This window comes from Cynocephalus volans, chromosome 5 (genome assembly GCF_027409185.1).
Source record: "Cynocephalus volans isolate mCynVol1 chromosome 5, mCynVol1.pri, whole genome shotgun sequence".
NCBI lineage: Eukaryota > Metazoa > Chordata > Mammalia > Dermoptera > Cynocephalidae > Cynocephalus > Cynocephalus volans.
In genome coordinates this window covers 58,729,724-58,756,648 of record NC_084464.1, presented here as the reverse complement: position 1 = coordinate 58,756,648, position 26,925 = coordinate 58,729,724, and the positions used below count along the sequence as shown (strand labels likewise).

At 37.4% G+C, this 26,925-nt stretch overlaps 1 protein-coding gene across 1 annotated transcript in view; it reads left to right on the top strand.

Moving 5' to 3' along the window:
- Window positions 1-26,925, top strand: part of PTCHD4 (patched domain containing 4) — a 218,435-nt gene that overhangs the window by 34,107 nt on the left and 157,403 nt on the right. The window contains exon 2 of the mRNA XM_063098452.1: window positions 24,324-24,804. Coding sequence (XP_062954522.1) covers window positions 24,324-24,804 — 481 coding nt within the window. The remainder of the gene's footprint in view (window positions 1-24,323; window positions 24,805-26,925) is intronic.

The window sequence follows — 26,925 nt, the reverse complement described above, 5'->3', positions numbered from 1 at the left end:
TGAATAATCAAGCTACCCTTTACAAATAACTCTTAGCATATTCAATGACCTAATCTAACACTGCTCTTTCCATGACTAGTTCCATCTTTACAGATACCTGGCTGTGAAACAGGAAATTTGTGAGGTCACTTATAAGGATTTTCTTTTAATTGCACTCAGCAGAGGAGAGTGCATTTTTTTCATATTTGCTTTCTTTTAACTTTTTTTAAAAATGTCTCAGATAAATTTTCTGGTGTCTGTCATTACTCTATGCTGAGCACATAGTCCAAAGAAGTCCCTATTTCTATAGAGAATAACCAAGTCAAGGACAGAGGGTACATCATTATAATGAAATGGAAATTTCTCATTAAAAAGGCAAATCCTTCATCTCAAAAGGTTGAACAGGATGCAACTTCAACTTGACTGGCGGGAATTCCCTATTAAGGCACAGAAAAAATATTCTAACTGAAGACTAATTAGGATCTGAATCACTTCCATTTCAATGAATTGGAAAATGTGAGTGCATTTTAAGCTCATGTCCTACAAAATATTATCCTGAGATAGTTAAACAAATGTCAGCAAATGGGTTGGCATTCATTATAATTCCTCCATTGTTTAATATATTTTTCCCATCCTTTTCTTAATATATTTATTGATGAAATGTTTCATCAATACAGCCTGTATGAAAAGTTGTGGACGAATGTGTACAAAACTATGTATCTATACTAAGTGACTCGTTGTGCAGTATGTGCATGTGTTGAAACAACACACTGTGCCCCACAAATAAGTACCAGTAAATGTTAAAGTATTTTGAATTAAAAGAGGGAGAGAGAGAGAGAGACTGTACAAGAGGTACTGCTATTTTGAAGCATTATTTTGCCTTTACATAAATTTTCCTGAACTTACTTTCTTTATTTCTGTGTACTCTTTCTAATCTTCTCACATTATTCACTCTTCCTGGACAGGTGTGGCCCTAGCCATAGTCTATAAGCTGATACCTCTGCAGTTTTTGTCTTGTTAAATACAGTAAGGAAGACCCTATTCAATGGGGGGACTATCTCAATAGGTGCGGGGACCACTGCCATGGAATTTTGCAGTGGGGAGGAGAGATTGGGCTCAACTCCAAATACAGCATGGGCAAGTGGAAATTCATAGCCAAGAAGAAGTGTGGGGGTCAGTAGATGGAAAATTTCTAAGAGGAAAGAAACATTAGGGGTAAGGGGGCTTCTGCCTAAATTGACCTAACAGGATTCTTGCTGAACACAGGCCAAGGTGATCAGACATCACCCGGAGGATGGTGAAGGATCAGGAATCAGATTATATATCATGGGTGGGGGGTGTAAGGAGTGAGTGCTAAAACTGGATTTTACCAGGAAGTGCACAGATTGGTGTAGAAGAAGTTTCAGGAGCCTGACCAAAGTTTGCTCAAGCTAAGAATCTTAGGCAGTTTCCCTCTTCTTCAACATAAGTCCGTCATCTTGTTCACTTGCCTTTTGTTTGTTAAGGATCAGGTGAACCACTTGTTGGGGCTTGGATGGTGCAATCAGTCAGGGATTTAATAAGAGGAATTTCTAAGAAATAAAGAAAAACAAAGATTAAGAGTTAGAAAACCAGTTTCTGAGTACAGAGGGCAGTCAGTTGAGAAGATTTTTAGGCATTAGGATCAAAGTCTCTTTATTAAATGGTAGAGTAAGAATGACAATCTGAGAAATTTTTGGATTTGCAGTTTGAACATTTTTGGTGATGTCACAGGGTGTTCTGGTGAGCTTTCTGAGTGGCCCACACAGCAGCACACATGAAAGTTGCCTGTACAGTACATGATTTGTTATGGTGATTTCCAGCTTGCAGTGCTTTAGAAAAGGGGCAGCTTTAGTTTTTGGTGATGCCAAGTCAAGAAGGTAGGAAAAAAATTGGAAACTTTAGAGAGTTGCAGCCACAGAAAACTAGAATTCAGAATACAGTTCAGTTTACAGGTAAATAACAAAACATTAAAGACAATAAACGGGACTAGAATTTAATACTCATAAGGGTGTGCTGTAATTTTCCATTGAAACATAACTTTTCTCTCCATAGTCACCCCCATCTCTATCAAATATAATTATAGTAAGACGAATTTGTTTGCAAATTAAGTCTAGTCTCATTAAACTTGGTGTGATTATTTACATAAAAGCAGCACAAATGGTCATTGACTACATAGGCCTTTTATTTTTCTTTATTTTTTTTTAAGTTTGCTTTGTTAGTGTTTTTTATAAGGGATCTCAGCTAGTCTTTTAAGAGCCTTCAAGACTAGGAAGCCAAGCCAAGAACTTGCCACCAGATTTTGCCTTCAGTAGCTAGAGATTTAGATGAATTCTTGTGGTCCCAAGATATCCCGAGCTTTCTGGGCCAGCGAGAAAGTGACCTTTTTACTCACTTGTAATTCCTAGAATCCTGTAAATCAATTACCAGGCTGGTTTTCCCAGGAATCTTTGTATGCATAAACTCCATCAAGTCAACCTTACTTCCTTAAAACTGTCTGCTTATATCTGATTTTATGCACCATTTTTAAATATGATATTCCAGTCAAAGCCTTGGTAATATAACCAGTGTTTCCAATTATGTCTTATTACAAGAAGGACAGATTCTTATTGAACTAATGCAAATAACTATATTGCCATGAAAATAAGAGCACTCAATAAGAGTTTCTAAATTCTGGAGGGATCAGGTAGGGAGGAAAATTGTTTCATCTTTGTTTGCAAGGACATGGATTACTAAATGGCTGTAAGTTACAAATAGCTGAAGAGAAAATGAAAAGGCTCTTTAAATCTGAAAAATAAAACATTAAAGAACCAGCAAAGTCACAAGCAGGAAAGTCATACAAATTATAATCATTTTCATCAGTTCATTTAGTTCCATGTAATTAGTTCTTGTTCTACTGGATCTTGGGCTAGCAACTTTAAGAATCCATCAGTATTTCCATTGGTTCTGAAAATGCTTACTCAGCATGAGCTCAAAGTTATCAGAGCTTTCTATTTCAGAGCACCTGTCAGAGTCTTTTTTATGAATCTCTTTGAAGATGAGGCATTTGGCCTAGAGTTGATTGCAAACACTTCCAGAGAAGAATCAAAGTAAAAAAAACTGTCTGTGGGTGACAAAAGATTAAAATGGTCAAGGTTAAAAATCTGATAAGGGTTTACTTTATAAGGAAATTTAGTTATTTCTGTGGAATACAATGTTTAAAATAATAACTGGAATTATACCTGATAACATTATATGAGGACATCAATTTTTTTTTATTAATATTATTTTTTTACGTTCTAGGATGTTGTTTCAGAGCAGTTGGGAGGGAGAGGGAGAGGGGAAAAGGGAAGAATACATGATGGAAGAATGAGGAAGGAGGAGGGGTAGGATTGAGGCCTGTGACACCCCCCACATTCCAACAAGGGAGACTGGGGGCTTCCAGTGGTGGCTTGGTCATTGCTGGGCTGGGTGCAGATGTCAGGGAGATGTGGCAAAAGCCCTCGCCTCCCACCACTCCAGCTTAGGAACCCAGGGCCCTTCTTGCTGCAGCTTGGTGGTTGTCACTGGGCTGGTTGTGTGTGTCAGGGGGGCATGGCCAAGACCCTCGGCCCCCCAACACTGCCCTGTCTCAGGAGAGCCCAGGGCACTTCCTGCAGCAGCTTGGTGGTCATTGCTGGGCTGGTTGCCCATGTCGGGGGGTTGTGACTGAGGCCCAATGCCTTCCACCACCCTGGCTTGGGAGGGCCCAGAGCACTTTCTGCTATAGCTCGGTGGTCACTACTAGGCTGGCTGTGGGTATAGGGGGACATGGCCAAAGCCTGAGGCCCCTCCCCACCCTGGCTTGGGAGATCCTAGGGCTCTTCCTGCAGTGGCTTGGTGGTCGTCACTGGGTTGGTTTCTCATATTGGGGGGGCATGACCAAGGCCCAAGGTCCCCCACCACCCTGGCTTGGAAGAGCCCAAGGTGCTTCCTGTGGTGGCTTGTTGGTCATTGCTGGGCTGGCTGTGGGTGTGTGGGGGGGGTTGCTGAGGCCCTCAACCCCCCATAACCCTGGCTTGGGAGAGCCTGGGGCACTTCCTGCGATGGGTCGGTGGTCATCACTGGGCTGGTTGCTCATGTGGCGGGGGCATGACTGAGGCCCAAGGCCTCTCACCACCCCAGCTCAGGAAAGCCCAGGGCACTTTCTGAGGCAGCTTGGTGGTTGTCACTGGGCTGGTTACTCATGTTGCGGGGGCATGGCCGAGGCCCAAGGCCTCCCACTGTCCCAGCTCAGGAGAGCTCGGGGCACTGAGGACTTATCAAATTTTTAGGAATTTCATACAATTTCTAGAACACTTAGGTTAATAACATATACTGATACAAATATAACATAAAGAAGGCTTAATATCACTTCTTATTTGGCAATATTTCCATGCAATTTAGTATATCAATTTAGTATATCAAGTACTCAAATTATTTTTAACATCTCTCTTTTACAAAGTAAAAGAACAAATCCCTTGAAATTTTCAAGTAGCCATCTGAGAAATCTCAAAGTTAGTTCAAGGTCAAAAAACTTCATTTAGAATTTGATTTGGGGAAGTTTGTCAAAAAATGTCAAAAGATATTTTTTTTCTTTTTTTAAATTTATTTTTGATGGGCATTACATTTTAGGAGGTCAAAATAAAAATGAAATTAAAAAATCTATATTGAGACATGTTGCTTCCATCCCTCTTTCCATCTACCATGTTCCTTTCTGTTTTTAGTAAGTAATCATTTCTATTATTCTCTTGCTATTTTTCTAGTGTTTCATAATGCTTCTACAAATGTATGTATATATTCTTATTCACCCTTTTTTTTCCTAGAAAAGATAGCATGTTATAAACACTATTTTGCACCGTGCTTTTTTGTTACTGTCTAAACAATATATTTTGGATATCTTTCCATAATATGTATTATTTCTAATTATTCATAGAGAGCATCTTCATTTGTCAAAAGATGTGAACACTTGATTAGATACGCTCATAGATTATTATGAAACAATTCTTAGGCTCTCTTAAATAATCAAGAATATGATAAAGATTAACATAAAGCACAGGAAATTATTTTGATAAGACAGAATCTTTGTTTTCCAGGAGGATTATTTAAAAACCTCTTATGGTTTCTTATTAAGAATAGACAAAAATCCAAGAAAACTGTTGTTTTAATAGAAAGAAGACCAAATTCTAGCTCTGCACCTGTGTACCTTTGATATTGTCTCTTTTTTAAAAAAACATATAAACAAATCCATTCAAATCTTAGCCAGCTTGACCACACAAAAAAATTCCTTTTCCAAGATTTCTTTCCACAAATCTTCTATGACTTTTTTATATTTATTTAGGTTTTGTTCTATATTTTTACTTTTTCTCATTCTGGAACAACCAGTCATTCTACTTTAGGACAAAATTACTCTCTTCTAATCTTAAAAAAAACATATCCTTCATATCTCACTTATTTCTTTATCAAAAAAAAAATCCTACTTTCCTTGCCTACTTTTTGTATGCAGTTTTCCTCCATGCTTATCATTTCTAGTTGTTTTAATTACATATATTGAATGAAAATTAGTAAGTAAACAATTGTGAATTGTCTGTCACATAACAGGATTTTGTAGCAAACTAGCAAATTTTATGAATATGCTGCCTCACATTTTGTATAGGCATATACTTCCTCATAGTGCAATTCTACATGTTTATTAACAGACCCAAATATATTTAGCCTCTCTATACCATATCGAACAAGATGTCAAAATATACAAACTTAAATTCATATTCAGTAATGAATATTTTGGTAGTTTATGGTATTTAGTAATGATCTAGGTTTTTAATGCATATCTTTTACTTAACTTATGTTTTTTAGCTTAAAAAATTTTTTTTCAATTGAAATATAATGGATTACACAAATTTATGGGGTACAAAGTTGACTATCAGTACATAACTCTAAGGCTGCAAGTTATCAAAAAGATTTTGGAAATGAATCTCGGGCAGACATATTAAATAAAGTTAGCCGTTATCTCAAGTTATTTTCCTCTTATCTATTTTTAACCTTATTTGCCTAGAAAACCCAAATAGAATAAAAATGTACGTTCATATTATACTTAATGCTGACAATTCAGAAGACAGTTGTTTTTATTAAAACAAAAATATTAAACTAATCTTATTCATCAAAGATTTACCCAAGTCACGTGAACTTGAAAAGCATTTGGGTTAGTTTCTATATTTTTTAGGAATATTTATATAAGCACTCATTTATCTCTAAGCCAATTTGAATAGAACTCCTTTAAAGAATTTTGTAAATTAACTTGGTAATACCATCTAGATGTAGAAAAATATCACATATATATAGTATGCATACATACACATATATAAATACATAGGTATATATAGACAGATGTGAACAAAGATCTTACAGTGTTCATTTTAAAATTTTAGCCATGAGTTGATAAAATGCGGTAATACAAAACCTACTGGCTTATATAAAATAGTTGGCTCTCTTCTTTACTTTATATTTTTATCTAAATTGTGTTTCTGACAAAAATGGGGCAAATTGAGGTTACCTACTCAATAAGGGCTAAAGCATTTACCAATATTGTGTAGAAGACTTTTGCTATTTTCCCTTGCCTTGATAAGTAATCTTATAGAGATTATGTACTACCCCCAAGCCCGAGGCTACATCTAGCAGCTGTCTGTATGTCTCCAAAGCCCCTCTGAGTGGATAAAACATCTAGTCTATTTCCAATTAGACTTTTTTCTCTTTCAGCCTCAAATGGTTCCTTTTGAGAGACCCTGAGTTTCTTGAGAGCCTCCAATGGAGGGTAGGGGACCTAAAGTTCAAGTGACTGTGGAGAACTAAGGAACTGAGGCAGTATGGCAGGAATCAATACAGGAGAGGTCTGGCAGGAATCAACAGACGGATGGACGGGTATGGATTTGAAGGGTAACATACTGAAGGTGGCAAGAGGAGAAAGGAGGAGTGGAGGTGATGGGAAGGGAAAGGTTTTAGGGAAATGAGTTTGGAAGATCTTAAGTTTTCCAAAAAGGTTACTGAAATTCCAAATTATCTTCAGCAAAATTACGTGAACAGGAAGGAGGTGGACAGAGTTGGCAGAGCATATATATAGTTAGCAAGGGTTCAAGAAGAGATGACTAATAAGTTCCCATGAGAGAAGCAAAATCAAATAGTGATAATAAACAGACCTCACAGAGATCCAGGAAAAAATATTTCCAGCTTCAAAGTAATGGCATAATTCTCATTCAACAAAGAGAGCCAGGAAGAAAAGACTTTCAGACTAAAGAGTCAGAGAATAGTCTCCATCCAAGAAAGAGAGCTAAGAAGAAGAGATTTCCAGCCAAGAGGGTCAGGGAATAATCCCCATCAGAAGAAGAAGTCAGAGAGAAGATTTTCCAGCTCAGGATGTACCTTTCAAAAGAAGCTTGAGACTTTACCCAGCTTCACAGAGTATACTCAGAAGCTTAAGACCCCACAAACTTCGATGACACTTGTCCACTGCCATGATTCAGGAGTCTCATTCACCAATGGATCCCTGATCAACCAGTCAAGAGTGAATACAGAGACTTCAAAGACCCTTAGGGGCCTCCATACTTAGGGTCCTAGGTGAGAGGTTTGAAGTCCAGTGATAAATCTGATCCTATCCCAGCTAGTGTACAATAACGGTTAAAGAAAAAATTATTTATGATACATGTTAACGGTGGTAAGGAAGATTGTATTCAAATGGGGACTATTGTGATAGGTATGGGGACCACTGTCATGGATTTTGCAGTGGGTAAGAAAGATTGGGCTCAACCCCAAATACAGCGTAAGTGAGTGGGAATTTATAGCCATGGAGCAGGGAAGGGGTCAGTGGATGGAAATCTACTCAGAGGAAACATTGTGGGTAAGGGGGATTCTTCCTAAACTGACCTAACAGGATTCTTGCTGAACACAGGCCAGAGTGATCAGACATCACCTGGGGAATGGTGGAGGATAAGAAACCCGATTAGATGTCGAGGGTGGGGATGCTTGCTAAACTGTCTTAGGTTCTAAATAAAACCAGATTTTACAAGAAAGTGCATGGATGGATCTAGAAGTTTCAGGGGGCTGACTAACATTTGCTCAAGCAAAGAATCTTTGTCAATCTCTATCCTCTGTCTTTAGCAAACTACCCATAATTTTTCTCATTTGTAAATATTTCCACCTTAATGTTTTTCAGGTACATAAAACTCAATATATAGAGCTCAAATCCGGTTCCCCTAATTTCACTCAAATGTGGTCTTCAGCTCGGTGAGTGCCACTACTGTCAGCCAGGTTCCTAAGCAGCAACTGTGGAGTCATCCTCTACTTCTTCCTTCTTTCCTTCATTTCTCACATTCAGTCACCAAGGTCTATTCATTGTACTTCTTAAGTAGCCCTTTATTAACTCATTTATTCTTCTCTTTATTGTCACTTACTTAATTTAGGGATTAATTATCTCTCAACCTGGATGTGCACTGGAATCTACTCATCCATCTTCCTGTTAGTATTATCTTAAAATTCCAACATGCCCACACATATACATACATATGCATCTCAGACCTTTCTTCAGTTTTTTTTTTTTAATTTTATTTTCTCGATATACATTGTGGCTGATTATTGCTCCCCATCACCAAAACCTCCCTACCTTCTCCCTCCCCGCCTTCCCCTCATTTGCTTGTCGTATCAACTTCAAGTAATTGTGGTTGTTATATCTTCTCCCCCCCCCCCCCGGTTTTGTGTGTGTGTGTGTGTGTGTGTGTGTGAATTTATATATTAATTTTTAGCTCCCACCAATAAGTGAGATCATGTGGTATTTCTCTTTCTGTGCCTGACTTGTTTCACTTAATATAATTCTCTCAAGGTCCATCCATGTTGTTGCAAATGGCAGTATTTCATTCATTTTTATAGCTGAGTAGTACTCCATTGTGTAGATGTACCACATTTTCCTTATCCACTCATCTGATGATGGACATTTGGGCTGGTTCCAACTCTTGGCTATTGTAAAGAGTGCTGCGATGAACATTGGGGAACAGGTATACCTTCGACTTGATGATTTCCATTCCTCTGGGTATATTCCCAACAGTGGGATAGCTGGGTCATATGGTAGATCTATCTGCAGTTGTTTGAGGAATCTCCATACCATTTTCCATAGAGGCTGCACCATTTTGCAGTCCCACCAACAATGTATGAGAGTTCCTTTTTCTCCGCAACCTCGCCAGCATTTATCGTTCAGAGTCTTTTGGATTTTAGCCATCCTAACTGGGGTTAGGTGGTATCTCAGTGTGGTTTTGATTTGCATTTCCCGGATGCTGAGTGATGTTGAGCATTTTTTCATATGTCTGTTGGCCATTTGTATATCTTCCTTAGAGAAATGCCTACTTAGCTCTTTTGCCCATTTTTTAATTGGGTTGCTTGTTTTCTTCTTGTAAAGTTGTTTGAGTTCCTTGTATATTCTGGATATTAATCCTTTGTCAGATGTATATTTTGCAAATATTTTCTCCCACTCTGTTGGTTGTCTTTTAACTCTGTTAATTGTTTCTTTTGCTGTGCAGAAGCTTTTTGGTTTGATATAATCCCATTTGTTTATTTTTCCTTTGGTTGCCCGTGCTTTGGGGGTCCTGTTCATGAAGTCTGTGTCCAGTCCTATTTCCTGAAGTGTTTCCCCTATGTTTTCTTTAAGAAGTTTTATTGTTTCAGGGTGTATATTTAAATCCTTAATCCATTTTGAGTTGATTTTAGTATACGGTGAGAGGTATGGATCTAGTTTCATTCTCCTGCATATGGATATCCAGTTATCCCAGCACCATTTGCTGAAGAGGCAATCCCTTCCCCAGTGAATAGGCTTGGTGCCTTTGTCAAAGATCAGATGGCAGTACGTGTGTGGGTTGATTTCTGGATTCTCTATTCTATTCCATTGGTCAGTGTGTCAGACCTTTCTTCATATTGCTACCAGACAGAATTTCTAGCATGTATATCTCATCAGATAGTTTAAAGATTTCCAGTGGCAACCATTCCAATTTCCTTAGGATGGTACATAATATCTTTCTGATGTCTTTCTCAGGTCCATCCTTGTTTTTCATTCTGGAGGAGAAATACCTGTTAGATCATTGCTCAGACAGCTGTCACAGAGTGGTGACTTCATTGCCCTTTCACACCAGGAGGAGTTCTTTATTTTTCCAAATTGGGTAGTTCAGTACTGAGTGCCATTCCATTCCTTCACCCAGTATTTCTTGTAAATGGCTCCAATTAGATCCAAGCAGCTGCACTCTCCAGCTCTGAGGGAGTGTAATTTTGGGGGTGTATGTTATTATTGGTGTTTTTAACAATGCGTTGACAAGGCACTATGCATTTGAAAAGTCTCCCCCTGAATACTTGCTTATGTAACTAATTGAAGTGGCTTCAAATAGCCTTTATTTTTCAGTCAAAGCAGACACCTACTTACCAAATTAATCTTGCTTCCACAAAATACTTCCGTGTGAATGAAGGATGTTAGATTGTTCTGTTTTGTTTTGTTGTTTTACATAATATCTGTAAAGAAGAGTCTCTCACCTTATTCATAAGGCATGACATAGTCTGAATTCTCTATTTGCAAAATTATAGGGAATTTATCTGTGTTGCAGCTAGGGAAAGTGACAGACAACATGTTTTTAAGAACAATTAACCAAACTTTTCTATTTTTGTGCCAGTAAAATAGCTTTGTTTGTAGCAGTTGCTCTCAAAAACTAGCTCTTTGTTAAGTATGTTACGCAATGTCTTTGTGTACCCTTTTTATATTTGCATTTCTCACTGTGTATTTTTTTCTTTCTCTTCACTTTAACCTAATCAAGTCATTTGAACTAAAATATCTGCTATCAATGGGGAAAATGAAATACATTGAATTTATATTAACACTGTACCAGACACAATGTTCTTGGCATTCTTGAGCAAACATTAGTGATGCCTATGACATGTTACAGAGTATCAAAGAGAAGGTTTAATATCTATAGCAAGCATGAAATATTATACTGAAATAAATATATTAAAATCGGAGTTTGATAAAACTTATTTTGATGAAACTACATTCCTCTGAACAATCCTGTAGGTGTTCAAATAATGGGGCAGCAAATACAAAATGAAACCATCTGAGTATAGAATCACCTTACCTAGTTTTTGCTTATTGCCATTTTAATTATGAATGGGGTAAAATAAAATAGGGGAGCTATGAGAGATTCTTTCATGTCTCCATCAGATGCCGTTAGTTACAGAAGGACCCTTTAGTGGGCAGACCTCTGCGCTATAGAATCAGGAGGTTTGGTTCTTACTTCTATCTTACAGTCTTGCCTGCAGAGAATGCCACAAAGCTTTAGGCACTCTTCCTACTATGGAATTTAAAAGCAGATGGCAAAGGTGACATGTAGGCCTGACTCTAAGTCCCAAGAGACTCTGGGATTCTTACAGTGAAGGGCAGTAAATTCTGTGAGCTCAGTTGCCCTAGAAAGTTTACTGTGACAACAATTTGTTTTCTAAATTAGAGAAAGCCCATGTCTAGGTGCTCATTTGGAGTATATTGAAGGAAAATTTGAACCAACTTTTCCCCTAAAAATACCAGATTACCAGATAAAGTATATCTCTCAAAGCTGCATTGACCTAGGTAATGTAGAAAGTGAAGCAGGACCAGAAAAGACACCGTTAGGATCTTTTGTTCCTCCTTTTAGCTACTTACAGAATCCTGGACACTTACTGTATTCTGGACTATTTCTGACGGTTGATGGGATGATTTTTGGTGTCAAGAGCTATGATTTATTTTTATTTATCTTATTTAATATCAGTGAATCATCCAACCATTATTTTGTAGTTAGGTAATAACTGTTCACAGAGCTCTTACAAAATAACACAGAGGGTGTCATCTGTCTTCAAATATTATCAAGCTTAATTTTCTTAATAAAGCTTATGAGCCACACAGTCCCATTTCATAGCTGAAGAAAGAGGTTTAGAGGATCTAAGTAACTTTCCAACAGGTATAGCAGTAATAACTGGCCAAATCAGCACTCAAGCCCAAGTTCTCTGAGCTTTAAAGTCAAACCCCTTTTATTGCCTGTGACGCCAAAGTGCTTTTGCCACTAGGGCCGTGACAGCCAGGTCACGTGACCTCCAGTGTGCGCTGTGGGGTCTTTCCTCTGAAGAGCCTGTAAGAGATCTCAGTTCATTTCCTAATACTTTGTAAGAACAAGTTTGGGAGAATTCTCTATGCTAAAGTTTTGTCCTTTAAAAAGAAATGTGGTGACTTTTTGAGGGAAAAATATTGATTGTCTGATTGTGAGAAACTGGGTTGCTGAAATCAGACACAATTTTGGAAAATTCAGAAGTAAATTGAAACCAGCCTAAACAGGAGTATGATTTTGATTAGAAGTCTTGTCTCCACACCCCATGAAATAGGTGATATCAGAACTGACACAGCTACGAGAGATACTTATGTGTGGCTGGAAGCAGCAGCAATCCTGTGTATGTAGTGGAGGTAGTTAAATTCCCCAGGGCCGGAATGTGGGTTATCCCACTTAAAACTGGCCTAATTTTGACTAGCAAATTCAAAGTGATGATTACTTTTATTATAATGAGACTGTCTACCTTAATACTGTCCCTTATTGCATAAAAATCTAAGTAAATCAGCTGTTAAAACTTTTGAGATTATCTAGTCATTTATGCTTTTACTCATTGTAACTTAATATCACCTGACTCATTAAGGTTACAATACTTTTCAAACAAAAGTGGAAATATGCGATAAAACAAAATATTTTAGTTTGTGAGTATTAATTAGAAAATACTCACAAAAGTATGAGGGCACTTCAAAAAGTTGTGGAAAAATAGAATTAAAAGGTAATGTGAATGTTTCCATGAACTTTGTGAAGTACCCTCATATAAAACTAAAAGTACACGTAGATAAGTGTTCCATGAATTAATCTCATTTAAATAATAAAATGACATGAAATTTTACCTTCCTTACTAAAGCTGCTGTACAGCCATTAAACATAGTTTAATGTGCTTCTAACTTATTTCCTTGCTTTCAACATACTTAGCTTGGTTGGGTCACTTCTCTCCTACATCAGACAAGCATTTATAAGTAAAATGCACGTAAATTTTAATATCAGCCTTAAACAAGACGAACAAAAAGCAATATTTTTCCTCTCAAGAAACAAAACAAAAAATTATTTTCTAAATCTTTAATGATTTTTGGTAAATCTTTTACAATAAGTTAAATTATCAAGCAAAAAATTCACTTTGCTTTTGAGTTAATTTTTTATTCCAATTCCTTACAAATTTTTAACTTTTAAAAAATTTTACCTTTCAAAGGCATCTAGGTGCTCTTTTGCTAGATATCTAAGAGTATAGAATTTAATGCAAAGATTAGCTCATGCACTTGACTAAACTATATCACATCAGCCCGAAAATGTTAATACACTTGCAAAGGTGAGCCATTGCACCCTCTTCTCTTGTGCTGAGAAAAGTAATATTTAACTCCCACGTGGAGCTGAGAGATAGGCGAGTACTTACTTTCTTGGCTTTATCACAAGGCTTTCAATTATTTTAATATCTTTAAGGCTGAATGTCTTGGTTGTAGTAAAGAACAGCTTTATGGCTCTCATTAGAATATATATCGCACACTATATTTTCAAAGCATTTCTGTCCTTTTGGGGATTAAAATGAAAGGCAATTGAATGAAGATAAAATGAACTTAAGCAAGAGTTTTATTCTTTATCTAGCATTTTACTGACATAGTTCAATGATTATCCCTCACTGCGTCTTTAAGGTAGTTGTCTTTCAAGTAAAGGAAGGACAGAGATGAAAGGGGGAAGAGGGGAAAAACAAGAAGAAAGGATTAGAGAGAGGTAGAAAGGGAGAGAAAGAGGGGAGGGAGAAAATAGATGCAACAAGGAAGAGATAGGCAGGATGTTCGTATGAAACAATAAGATATTAATGTCTGAATTGTCTTTAGTAGAAATACGAGGCGTCACTTTTGTTTCATCGAAGGATTATGACACAGCTAACTTCACCCACAACTGCAAATAACGGCCACACCGTTGATTTCACATTCTTTCATAATGTGTCCATACCTCTACATTTCCTTGCGATATGTCCATATTTGTTTCTTGTAGCTTGAAAAATTACCACCTTTGTTCCCTATGCTCAATGAACTTAGAAGTCAAGTTGGAGTGATACAACAGACACACAGAAAATAGTGGTAAAAGACAACATATATTAACCCTCAGAAGAGGTGCCTTTGAATGAAATGATACAATCCTAGAGCGCAAAGCAAAGTAGAAATTAGAAGAGTGAAGTTCATAAAAAAAAATAAAAACATTATTTCCAACCTACATAATCGATTGTATATTTCCTGGAAGCTTTATTCAACTTCATATTCTAGACCTCTGCAAATGCCACTATCTGGGGAATCCCAGAAAAAAATAAACCAGCTTTTGCTTAGCATGATGCTTTATGCATCGCAAATGCTGAAAAATAATTATCATTTGATTGGTCAAATGATTTGGTCTTTGTAACCAAATTAAAGAAAAAACAAATGGCATGGGAAGATACAAAGGCAAAAATTAAAAAGAACCTCATAAGGGCCAGTTCAGAACTCAAGTTCAATATAAGGAAAGTTATTTTGAGCCACCAAATTCCCCATGATCTTTTCTTAAAACACCATTTAGTTCACTGCAAGGTCAGATCAGCTAAGGAGTTAAGTATGTGCTTGCACTTTTCGCTACCCTCAGCAGACAGAAATCTGCTGTAACCCACCTGTAACTTTAAGTAGAACAGCATCATACATTATGTCTTAATGGGCAAAACCACAGTCCTTCATGACGAAGGATGAACCATCATAACTCAAGTTCATTTAGGAGCTACAAGGCAAATTGCTTAGAATTTGATCCTGGGGATAGGGGAGCCCTGATTCTTGGTCCTCCTTCCTCTGCCATGGCCTAAGTGAAATTTGATCAGACATCACACTCAATTTATCCTTCCCATTCTAATCTACCCTTTGTTCAGTTCCCCTAACAAACTTACATTTATTAATTTTGTTGATGAATCAATAGGGTGTTTTTTTTTTTCAAAATAATGTGACATAGCTTAACCAAGAAAGCAGAACTGACCCATCACTTCTATACCAAATATGAGCCAGTGTATTTCCTTCGAATATTTATATGTGCATATTTTTTACATGGTTAAGATTATGCTGCATGTGTATAGCACTGCAGTCCAAGTGTGTATCTTTATTCTCTTGCCATCTTATTTATGCACTTTGCTTCTACAACAAAAGTATAAACTCCTCTAAGGAAGAGAGTTTATCTTCTCTTTGTTTGTCCTTATCTTGTTTTCTACATGCAGACTAGCAATCCACCTTTTCAGACACTCGGTACAGATGTAACTTATTGGATTTATGGGAATCATCAGAATGAGTATCTCACTTTCAACAACTCTCACCCTATTAGGAAGTAAATTGTTTTCCAAGAATCCCTCAGCACTTCAGAAGAGGTGGTTCTTTGGGAAAAGCCCAGTTGTGGGGAGAATTTATTTTCAAAATAGTGTGCATTCCATAAGATCTGAAAAATCCCTTTTTAATGCTCACACAATCAGTTAGGTCAATCTTGCCTTACACAAAGCGGTAAGGAAGGCAAAAAACATTAAGCCATGCCCTCTCTCTAGTGCCCATTTTCATCCCAAGGCACACCTGAGGTTCATCTTTCATATGCAGTGAATGAGAGCTTTTATTTTTATTTTCTTTTTATATTTTTCGTACTTTATTACACAACAGATAGTTGGAACATGAAAAATGTCATTAGAAACATAGGTAGTACCTTGATTTGAAACATGAAGTGTGTAGGTTTCAATTGAATATTAGATTCAAAATAAATGAATAAATAACATTTCACATGTCATGTTAAACCTCAAATCATTGTGAATATAAAATGTTCAGTTAATGAATGAGAGGTGTTAAATAAGCAGATCGCCACACTCACTACCAGTCCTGAGCTCTGCATCATCTTTCCCCACCTCCCACATTGTATATTTCAGTCATTCTCAAAGTCCTGGGAATACAACATGTTGACTCTCCTTTCTAGGCCTTTGTGTATGCTGTTCCCTCTGCCTGGAAGGCCATTCCTCCCCATGTCCACTGACCAGATCCCATTTCACTTGGGTAATTGTTACTCACGCTTCAGGTCTCAGCTAACATGCCACCTTCTTTGGAATGCCTTCTTAGTAGCCCCTAGGCTAGATGATTCCTTCTCAGTGCTCCTTTAACATCTTGTATTAACTGGTACCACAGTACGTACATATTTTTTAAATGCCTTCCTGCTTACTTGTCTTAGCTACAGGCTCTCTGAAGATAAGAATGATAGCTGTTCACCACTGTATCCTCATAGTGGTCTGGCACAGAGCACATGCTCACTGACTATTTCTTGAATGAATGAATGATTCTGCCCTTGCTGCCTGTTTCCACCTATGTGTCACATTCTTGGCTACCCCAGGTATTCACCAACCCATGTAGATACCTGCAGCACCTAAGCTTCTCCTCTTCTTTCCTGTTTTTATGAGGCTGTCTTGAGCTCTACTCTGAGGTTTTCCTCTGTGGGTTTTCCAGTGTGTGGTTGTCTATTTTTCCAGTCAGAGGTGCTCGTCCAGGTTTTCACTCCTTATATAGCCTGCAGTAAACTAGAACCTTTTTCAAAGAGAATTTGTTAGCCCCAAAGAGAGTCTGTAGTGGGAGGACTTTTGATCCTTCTACTGAAGGGAGGTCCTAACATAGGGGCTTCCTGCATTCCTCAAATGCTCTGTGTGAGTGGTGGCCAACTTCCCCTATGACACTAGAGATAAGTGTTTTGTTTGATATGGAATACTTGCTCTTGAGTAGTCACTGTGATCCCTTTGTTAAAGACTCACTTAAGAATAGCAATGTTGGGCCGACACCATGGCTCACTCGGGATAGTGCGGCACTGGGAGTGCAGCGGCGCTCCCGGTGTGGGTTTGGATCCTATATAGGGATGGCCCGTGCACTCACTGGCTGAACGCGGTGCGGGCGACACCAAGCCAAGGGTTGCGATCCCCTTACTGGTCACAAAAAGGCAAAAAAAGAAAAGAAAAAGAAAGAATAGCAATGTCGCTTTTTATAAAAATTTGGAGGATGAGTTATAAAGAAACAAAAAGGTCATTCTTTATATGGCTCACATTTAATGCAGATGCTAACGCTACTTCTATGCATTGTTTATAAATTTGTGTAAATATTTTGCATAAATAAAGGAGAAATCAGATGCATTTATGCTATTTGTGATAAGCACACCAATAGAGAGGATACTAATAAAGATCTGGACATAAAATGAATTTTACTAAGAGAAAAAAATTACTTTATCTGGGCTACTGAGAGATGATTTACATCTAGGAAAAATAGGGCAAATTCCTTATCTTTCTCCATTTGAAAATAATTTTCTTTGGAGACTCCTCAAAGAAAGAAGAAAAAAAATGACTTGGTCCAGATTTAGAAGATTAAAAAAGCTTCTTGTTTCTACAAAAATGAACATGGGTCACCTTATGTTTCCCCTTTCTTCTTATTTTTTTTTTCCCTTAGTGCAGATTTCTCTAGCATACTTTGTAGTGTCTAACTACTTTACCACCAATGAATCATTAAATACAAAGCAAACAAGACCTTTAGAGATAATTGAGCCAAACCATTTTAGTTTGGAGATGAGGGGTTGGCATTCAGAGAAGTCGAGCAGCATGTTTTCTGTCACCGTACTGTACGGTAGCAAAACTGGATCTAGAAACCAGGAGCCTTGGCCCTGCGCCCTGTGTTCTTTCCATCACATTATAGACATTTGCTGGAAATGTGGAATAATCTTAGATGGCTAAGTGAATAAACAGTATCATTCAAATATTTCGTTTATGACATATGATAGTAAGAATAACATCCAACCCTTTCTGAGCACTATTCTAACTATTTCATATGTATTAACACACTTGATTCTCACAATGCCTATTTAATTCTTATTTTAACCCACTATAAAACTGATGCACAGGGAGCTTAAGACACTTGCACAGCTTGTCAGTGTTGAGGTTGGAACTCTAAGCGAGATAGTTAAACTCTTGAGTCTGTGTACATAACCACTATATTGTACATCATTCAAATAAATTCATAAGTTCTCAAAATATATGTGCAGTTATGTTAAGAATACAAATGTTGGAGTCAGGAACAGGAATCAACTGATTGGCTGAGCTAATTAGTACCTATACAACCTTACTCTCATTGCATTCTCTCTCTTGGCCCTGATGTCCTCATGAGTGACATAAGACTGCACCAGTGTAGCACTTCCTCATAGAGTGACTGGAAGAGGTGCCTAGGATAATGCAAATAAAGTTCTTAAGTCTTAGAACAGAGTCGGCCACAGGTGTTAAAAATTTCCAGCCAAGCCTCAGTTAATTGATAATGCTGCAGTTCTCTGTTAAACTTATTTTATATTCTTTTTTTTCTTTTCTTTTTTTTTTTTTTCCTGACTGGTAAAGGGCTCGCAACCCTCAGCACGGTGTCATCCGCACCACGCTCAGCCAGTGAGTGCACCGGCCATCCCCATATAGGATCCGAACCCACGGCCTCGGCGCTACCAACGCTGCACTCTCCTGAGTGAGCCATGGGGCTGGCCCAACTTATTTTATATTCTACTTGGCAAAGGTTTTATTTTATTTCAACAACACAGAAATCATGTCTTTTAATCTTCCTCTTTGAAAAAAATCTGAAATACACCACTGCAAATTCCCAGCTTAGTAACATTAACAAAATTAATTTAATTTTTTTACTAAAAGCATTTAAATGCTTAAAGTCATCTTGAAAATGACTTTTGATTCTTTTTCAAAAAAAAAATAAATACCTTGTAGAAACTTGCTTTCTCATTATTTGCTCATTTCTACTGAACATGAAGCTCTGGAGTGGAAAATCAAGATAACTCATGTTTTCATTTAATTCTAGTTTCTGCACACACTTGATGTTGGGAATAAAACAAAGAGGTATAAGTTAGGAAATAAATATGAGGGAAAATCTTGTTGAAACAAACAAACCAAACCTTACCACTCCTTTAGAACTGTCGCCATACACAGGAAGATTTTCTTTTCATCGATAAAAAACAACTGACCATCTAAAAGTTTCCAATACCTTTGCAGTGTCTGCCTTGTTGAAAATTGATGAAATCTTAATTACGATTGTTTCGCACAGGAGCTGTGCTGACAGATTATCTTACAGTCACAGAAAGTATCTGAATGTCAACCGAGTATATGTATATTGAGTAAATATTACACTCGCCCCCTTATAATTCCAAAGCATCATCAAGTAATTTTTATCTTTGCACTATTGTGTATGACATTAATGTTTCCATCCTCTCCTATCACATTAAGAATTTATTCTTTGATCTTATCTCTGAGAGTTCAATTTCCTTTCCATTGCAGAGATGTTGACTCGGTGGGAGCAATTTTTAAAAAGCTACAAAGAAATGACTTTAAACTAAGTAAGAGTTAAAAACCCAGGAATTTAATTTTCCCCAGCATTCATGCTGCTGAAGAGACAATGTGATGAAGTGCTTTATAGCCATAAGATAGCATCGTGACCTGTTATTCCATTGATTCACCTTGGAACAGTTTACCTACCAGAGACACCTCAGCTGACATTTTCTTATGCTATATCAAGAACCTGAAATAGTGCAAGGACTTTCTAACTGAGCTCTTTCCTTTAGAGTCACCTCTACTCCTTAAATCATTGTTCACAGTGCAATGAGAATGAGCACTCCAAAAAGTAATTTGTGCCATTGCTTTGCTTAAAACTCTCCAATGGTTTTTTTCATTAAAGGACAATTAAGTCTAACTCCTTAATAAGGCTTTCATGGCCCCTACCAAGGAGATCCTGCTTCCTCCTCTAGCTTCAGATCCCATCACTGCCTCCAGGTCATGATACATGCAAATCCTTTTCCCTGGCACTCTCTAAGTAGTCCCCCTGTCTGTTGACTAGCTTACTGATGTTTGATGTACAGTGAAAACGGCACAGGAACATATTTTGTGGAAATGTGACACTAGACTACGCAGATTGGAAAAAAGATAAAGTTCCTTTTTTTTTCTTTTTTTCAGTCTCTCATGTCTACATTCTCCTCTTTTTATCCAAGTGCCTACTGTCCTCAGGCACTTGGAGCTGTCTCTTACTTTTCCTCACCTTAGCAAAGTAGTTTCTTAAAAATAACCTGTAATTAGTTATTTGCACCTCAAGGTGAATTCATTCAGTTAACAAATATTATGGAGTGTTTATTATAATATACAAGGCTTTGTTTAGGCACAGGGAAATTATCAGTGAGTAAAACAGGAAAGGTGCCAACTCTCAAGGAGGGCACGTTCTAGCAGAGGAGACAGAAAAGGAGCAATTAAGTGATTAAATAAGATGATTTCAGATAGAAATCATTAGTAGGAAGAAGATAAAATAGGACTATGCAATAGAATGATTGCAGGGAAGGAGATGTCAACTTTAGATTGTGTTTGAAATGGTTTTTTAAAGCTAAGACCTCTATGACAGAAAGTAGTCCTGGCCATAAAAAGTACAGAAGGAAGTATTCCAGGAAGAGGGAACAGCAGACACAAAGGCTATGAGGTGGAAATTAGCTTGGTATGTATAGGAGTAGGAACAAAGGCCAGAAAAGCTGGAGCAGAGTTCATAAGGGCAAGAGTCATAGCAGACAAGGTCTGAGGGCTCCTCTAGCAATGGGCCATGCAGGGCTTTGCAGGGCTGGCAAGGGCTTCCTATTTATTTGTAGTGCAAGTGGGTGCCAACAGGTTTTAGGCATGGAAATGATGTAGTCTTGTTTGGAATTGTAAAAATAGGTTCTGGCTTCAGGGTGGAAAATAGATTGAAGTAGAAGAATAGACGGGATATGTGCTAGGGTCTTAAAGTCATCTCATGTTAATGATGTCAATTCAGTTCAGTGAAGCATAGAAATAGGAGAGCACTGAAAACATGTTGTCACCTTGTCATATTTTTATTCAAAGATTTATCGTCATTGGGACATAAAGGTGATATGTTCACTTAAAAGAATTTCAGAATTTGTGTGGGAGGTTTTTTGGGAAACAAAGAAGTTAAATCAATATATGTGTTAAATGGTGGACAATTGCTTTAGTGGAAAGGAAAATGCTGGGAAAGGGAATCTGCAAGAGAAATAAGTTTTAATCAAAAAGAGCAGTTAGTGGGGCACAGGAGCCAAAGTGGCTTCCCTCAAATCACTCGCATAGGATTCTAGAACTGGACTTGGAATCAAAAGGTCTAGTTGGAACCCTGAGTTCATGTCTTTGACCTTCGTTGCGACTCTAGCTTTGTTCATCTATTAAGCAAAACAGCTCTACCCTGTAATAGGTAAGATCTTGATCGGATGTAAAAATCATGAATTGATGGCTCTATTAATTAAAATGATATCTTTCTAACATTCAGATTTCTTTGGAGTAACTTTATAGATGGTATTTATTTTTATAGAATAATAGAGCTGAAAAATTACTTACATATCATACATTTATTCATATCCTCATATCTGCTCATTTTATAGATGAAAACACTGAAACCTAGAACAGGAAATGGGTTTATTATCCAATTAATGTGACCTGCTTGCTACAACTCAGGTCACATGGCTCCTAACGACAGCATTCTCTCCACTAATCCTACTGGACATCTTACAACTCCAGGAAGTTCCACCCAGAAGATAATCACAATATTTGTTATATTCATTCTTTGTTTCTCCTGTATAAAAGCATCTATGAATTGGTTATTTGGGGAAACTAATGAACATTTCTACCATCCCTTACAAAATAGTAGCATGTTCCCACACAAGTATTAAAGTGTATTTCTCAGGACTACAGTGAATAGAGTGATTGGGCCAACTACATGTACAAGATGTGGATCTTTCAATGAAGCTTTCAATATCAAGATGTCCAAACACCTCATCTATTTTGTTCTGGTAGATAAGGTGGAACAGAATATGAGTGAGAAATTTATTTTATTTGTTACATTGATTTAAATATAATGGGAAAAGATAAAGTGAAAGCATATCTTTTATAAGATATTTTTGTAAAAAGGTCAATTAGACAACTTTAAAAGGGTTAGCAGCTAGCCAATCCCAGTGATGATCTGTTATTTAAAAATCTATATTTGCTTTTTTAAAAATTTTGGCATTTTTGCCCAGATACTTTGTCAGCACCCTCTTGGATCCACTATAACATCCAAATTAGGCCTGAGAGGCACGTAAATCTTTATGTTGCTGCTAAAGAATCATCAGAAATATTTTTGACAACAGAAATGAGTAGAGACTCACAGAGCTGCATATTCTTAAGTAAATATGACTTTTTAAATATTTCTCTTTCAAATAATCAGAAACACAAGTCAACATCAAAGATGGGATTCCAAAGAAGTAGTAACAAAGATGGAGCTAAAAAGTATACCAAGCTTAAAACAAGAATAAACGAGCCAGTTGAGGAGCAAATTAGATCTACTGAAACAGTAGAAACTATATTTTACAACTTCTCAGGCCTGTGACAGGATTCCCAAAGCTTGCTACATTTCCACTGAAGCTCACTGAAGCACCCCACAGGGTTTAATCAAGAGAAAGCCTTGGGAGCATACAGCCAAAATTGGAGTTTGATTTGAAATGGGAAAATTACAAAGTTGCCATGGGAGTGGGAGATATGCCAAGAAAAAAAAAAAACCCTCAAATCAAATTCTTAAGAAATATATTGTTTAGGTTGAGTTAAATAGAATAATTGCATTTATTTAACATGTAGGGGGAAATTAATATATGGACTGACTACGGAATTTCTCTTTTGCAATTCTTGATGATTCTACTAAGAGTGTTTGTACACTCTGTAAAGTTCTTAAACTTTTTGTGTTTGCAACACACCCTCAAGTATTAGGTTTTCTTTGGTGCATTTTAAAAACACAAATACAAACAAGTGCTTTATATATAGGTATCTAGGCTAAACAAATCCATAATAGTTGTCGCACGTGTCTACTAGAATATATAGTGCCTCGCAGTTCTATGAAAATACCCATGGTTATCACACTATTGGATTTGCTGCTCTTTTATATTACTGCCTCTAGAAAGAACTGCTCCCTGCCCTGACTTTACTTTTTCATATCCTTGTGAGATAAACATTTTGCCTGCATCAGTGAACACACAGGCCACTTGTGGCATAAATTTACCTGTGCCTGCTTCTCCCCCAGTACTTGCAACATATTTTCAGTGCAATACTCCATCTTGCAGCCTGCTGTTGGGTTCAGTATTCTGACAACCATTGTCATTGAAGCACATGACAGTTGTGGCAAAAATAAAATTTCCAAATTGATTAAAATTTGATGACAGCTCTTAGGGATTTCCAGATGAGAATTACTGCTCTAAACCTGTTTAAGTAACTCTGCATCCACCTATGTGTGCCTTAAAGAGGGGTGGTTGCTTGTCTTACCAATCTCCTCCTCTTATGATCTTGCCTACCCTACATCATGTCAAACTCTGAAATTGAAATAACTTTTTGGCAACTCGGTCTGAAAATTTTATCAGTCTCATCTGGGGGGTTTGTCCACTGCCATCTGTAGAAAAAGGCTAACTAACCTATGCCTGAGGCGAGTGTTTGGAGGGAATATTGTTATGAGTGAACAAGTCCTCAATCATATTTAGGAAGCATTTTGACATCATTAAATTAATTGCAGGAAACAGTATTTTTCGCACTGCTCTGCAATACACAATTCTGACCCCAGAATATAAAGAAGGGGCAAGGACACCTGTGTTTGTGTGTGTTCGTATGTGTGTTGGTTTAGGTATGTCTGTGTGTTAACCTTAGAAAGTTTAGCTTATATTTACATTGGATAATTATTTTAATTGTTGAAATGTTGTTAGCTTATGCTATGCTTCACTTTTGGCTGAAACTGAATCATAAAATTTGATCTTGCATTAAGGATTTATAATAGATTTTTACAAAAGATAGTGGTGGGAATGAGGGTATGGTTGAGACCAAAATAATATCTATGTACATTTTCCTATGCATGTGGCTAGTCTCGTGTAGCTTTGTAACACTCTTTGCATCTTTTCTAATCCTGAACATCATGCATGGTGTCCCATGTAGCTCCAAAAAGTTGAAAATAAAATTCTAACTTGCCTCTCCACCCACACCAGTTCCACAGTTATTGGTGCCTATCTCTGCCTTTCTTGTGCTTTTTCACTTAGAGTAAGAATCTGTTCCCAGGCATGTGCATCCTCCTGGTAACGTAAGTCTCCCCTTTTTCTATTTTCAAGGATGGGAGGAACAGTTTTATTGGACACCAACTGGGCGGGGTAGTGGAAGTGCCAAACAGCAAGGACCAGCGGGTCAAGTCAGCCAGAGCCATTCAAATCACCTACTACCTCCAGACCTATGGCTCTGCCACCCAAGACCTCATAGGGGAGAAGTGGGAGAATGAATTTTGCAAGCTTATGAGGAAGCTCCAGGAGGAACATAAAGACCTCCAGCTGTACTCTTTAGCATCCTTTAGCCTCTGGAGAGACTTTCATAAGACCAGCATCCTGGCCAGAAGCAAAGTCCTGGTGAGCCTTGTGCTGATCCTGACCACAGCCACCCTCTCCAGCTCCATGAAGGACTGCTTGCGCAGTAAGCCCATCCTGGGCCTCCTGGGGGTACTCACGGTGTGCATCTCCCTCATCACGGCAGCAGGAATCTTCTTCATCACAGATGGAAAGTACAACTCCACCCTGTTGGGAATCCCATTCTTCGCCATGGGTAACTATCCATCCTTTTGGTAATTGGATTCTTACCGGTTTGGGGAAAGGTAGTACATTTCTTGAATTCTCAGGTGGATATCTGTTTTAATTCTGCATTGGTGTGTCTACATGGTTATGTAAATTTTTACTGAAAATTGTATCTGTTTTACCCTATTAGGCCTTTTAGAAAATTAAGAGATGACTGAACCGTCTTCACATTTAGTTTAATGCTGTCAAATGCCTTTAAATTACATGACGTTGGAACCGTCTACTCAGCTTCTGCAAAAATTATAGGTCAGGGATTATGGGAGATAACATTAAGGAGATCCAAGACCTACTTCAAACAAAATTTTGTGGTTCATATTTACGGACATCCTCAAGTTGATGGTTGTGAAGAGTAAATACCATGAGATGAAAATTCTGGAGATCGGTAATATGTCCTAATCTCAAAGAACTTCTTAAGTAAAATTTACTAATTCATTTCAAAGTTTTTGCACAGAATATACTCCATTCCCTTACCTCTATATATACTAAGACTTTCCTGCTGCCATTTAGGTGTATCATCTAATTTTTTTCATCTCTGGTGAAAATAATTTGTGAGCATCCTCACTCAAGATTATCCTTTCATGTAAGTTCTCTCCCGACCATACATAAATGGTCTAGAAAATGGTGTGTGTATGTGTGTGTGTGTGTTCTTGCAAAAACGATCAAGGCTAGGAATAAAAATGGATGAGGACTGAGCAACAGGACTGATGTGTCTTATCAGAAAAGAGATGATAATGGTGATATGATACTGCAGAAGGTTTCTCTCAGCTGTGATGTCATTCCCTATGTGTATCGATTTAGACAGTAAGATGTAAATAGCCTCTAGGTGAACTGACATGAGCAAGATGGACTTCAGCTATAAAATAATTATTTTTTGCTTCCCGGGTTAAAATCAGCTCTAAATTATAGGGTTTATTATTAATTGAAAAAGATACAAGTATGTGATCGGAAAGTCTTCTAGGTGACCCAGCCTCCCCCCCCCTTTTTTTTTCACCTTAGCAAACATTTTAAAGAATGACACCACAAAGTGGGTTTTTATGGTAGGTGCTGGGATTGGGTTTCTTTACCTGGAACCCAACTTCATTATGGCCCTAACTTAAATTAGTTCATCTCCTTAACCCTCAGTTTCTTCTCAAATAAAATGGGGATAATAATGGTATCATCTTCAAAGAAATATTTTATTTACTTATTTACCTTTTTTTGGTAGCTGGCCAGTGTAGGGATCTGAACCCTTGACCTCGGTGTTATGAACACCATGCTCTAACCAACTGAACTAACTGGCCAAGCCCAGAATTGTTTTATTTTTGGTGTAATGGAATATAATTAAAACTAATAGCACATAGTGAACACTCAACAAATATCAGCAAGTTTTAGTACTTAACCTGGTGTTTTAAGTGCAATGGATTCATTGTTGAATAGGAAACAGTTCATGGCTTCCTGAATTTTGCCTATCATTTCTAAATACATGTTCATCTTGTTAGTAAAAAGTTTCTCTCTTCTTCCCAAAGAACTATTTGAAAAATTTTTGTCACCTATGACAAAGATAAGTCTAGGTTTGAATCATTTATACATTTTTTTTATTCAGTTTCACGTCTTGAAATAATAAAATTGATAAGAACCATACAGCAAGATTCGCAAATGAAACACGGCTCATTCAAAGTTGTCAGATCAGACACCTTAGAGCCTACCAAGGCTTTTTCTAAAACTGGCAACAGACAACTTAGGTAACGAAAGGATTTCTCAGAAAAATGTAGAATTATGTATTTCATACAAATTAGGCGAAAAACTACATCTACTGATGCTAGATTATAACATAGTCTCTACAAAGCCAGAACGGTGTTTTCATTCCTTAAACAAACAAAAAGAACACTGGAAGCCACAGTGAGGGAAAAGTGCAGACCCTGTAACATGCATTTTGTACCTCTTCCAGTAACCCTTACAATCATAACTCAATCCTGAACAGCATAGGTGCAAATTCTAGGAGGTCTGATTAATGGTTACTCTTCAGTGTTCCTGAAATTCAAGTCCGTAAAATATTCTGAAAGGAACATTTCTGCTCTGTTCTGAAATCATACTAACAAAAGACCTATAAACG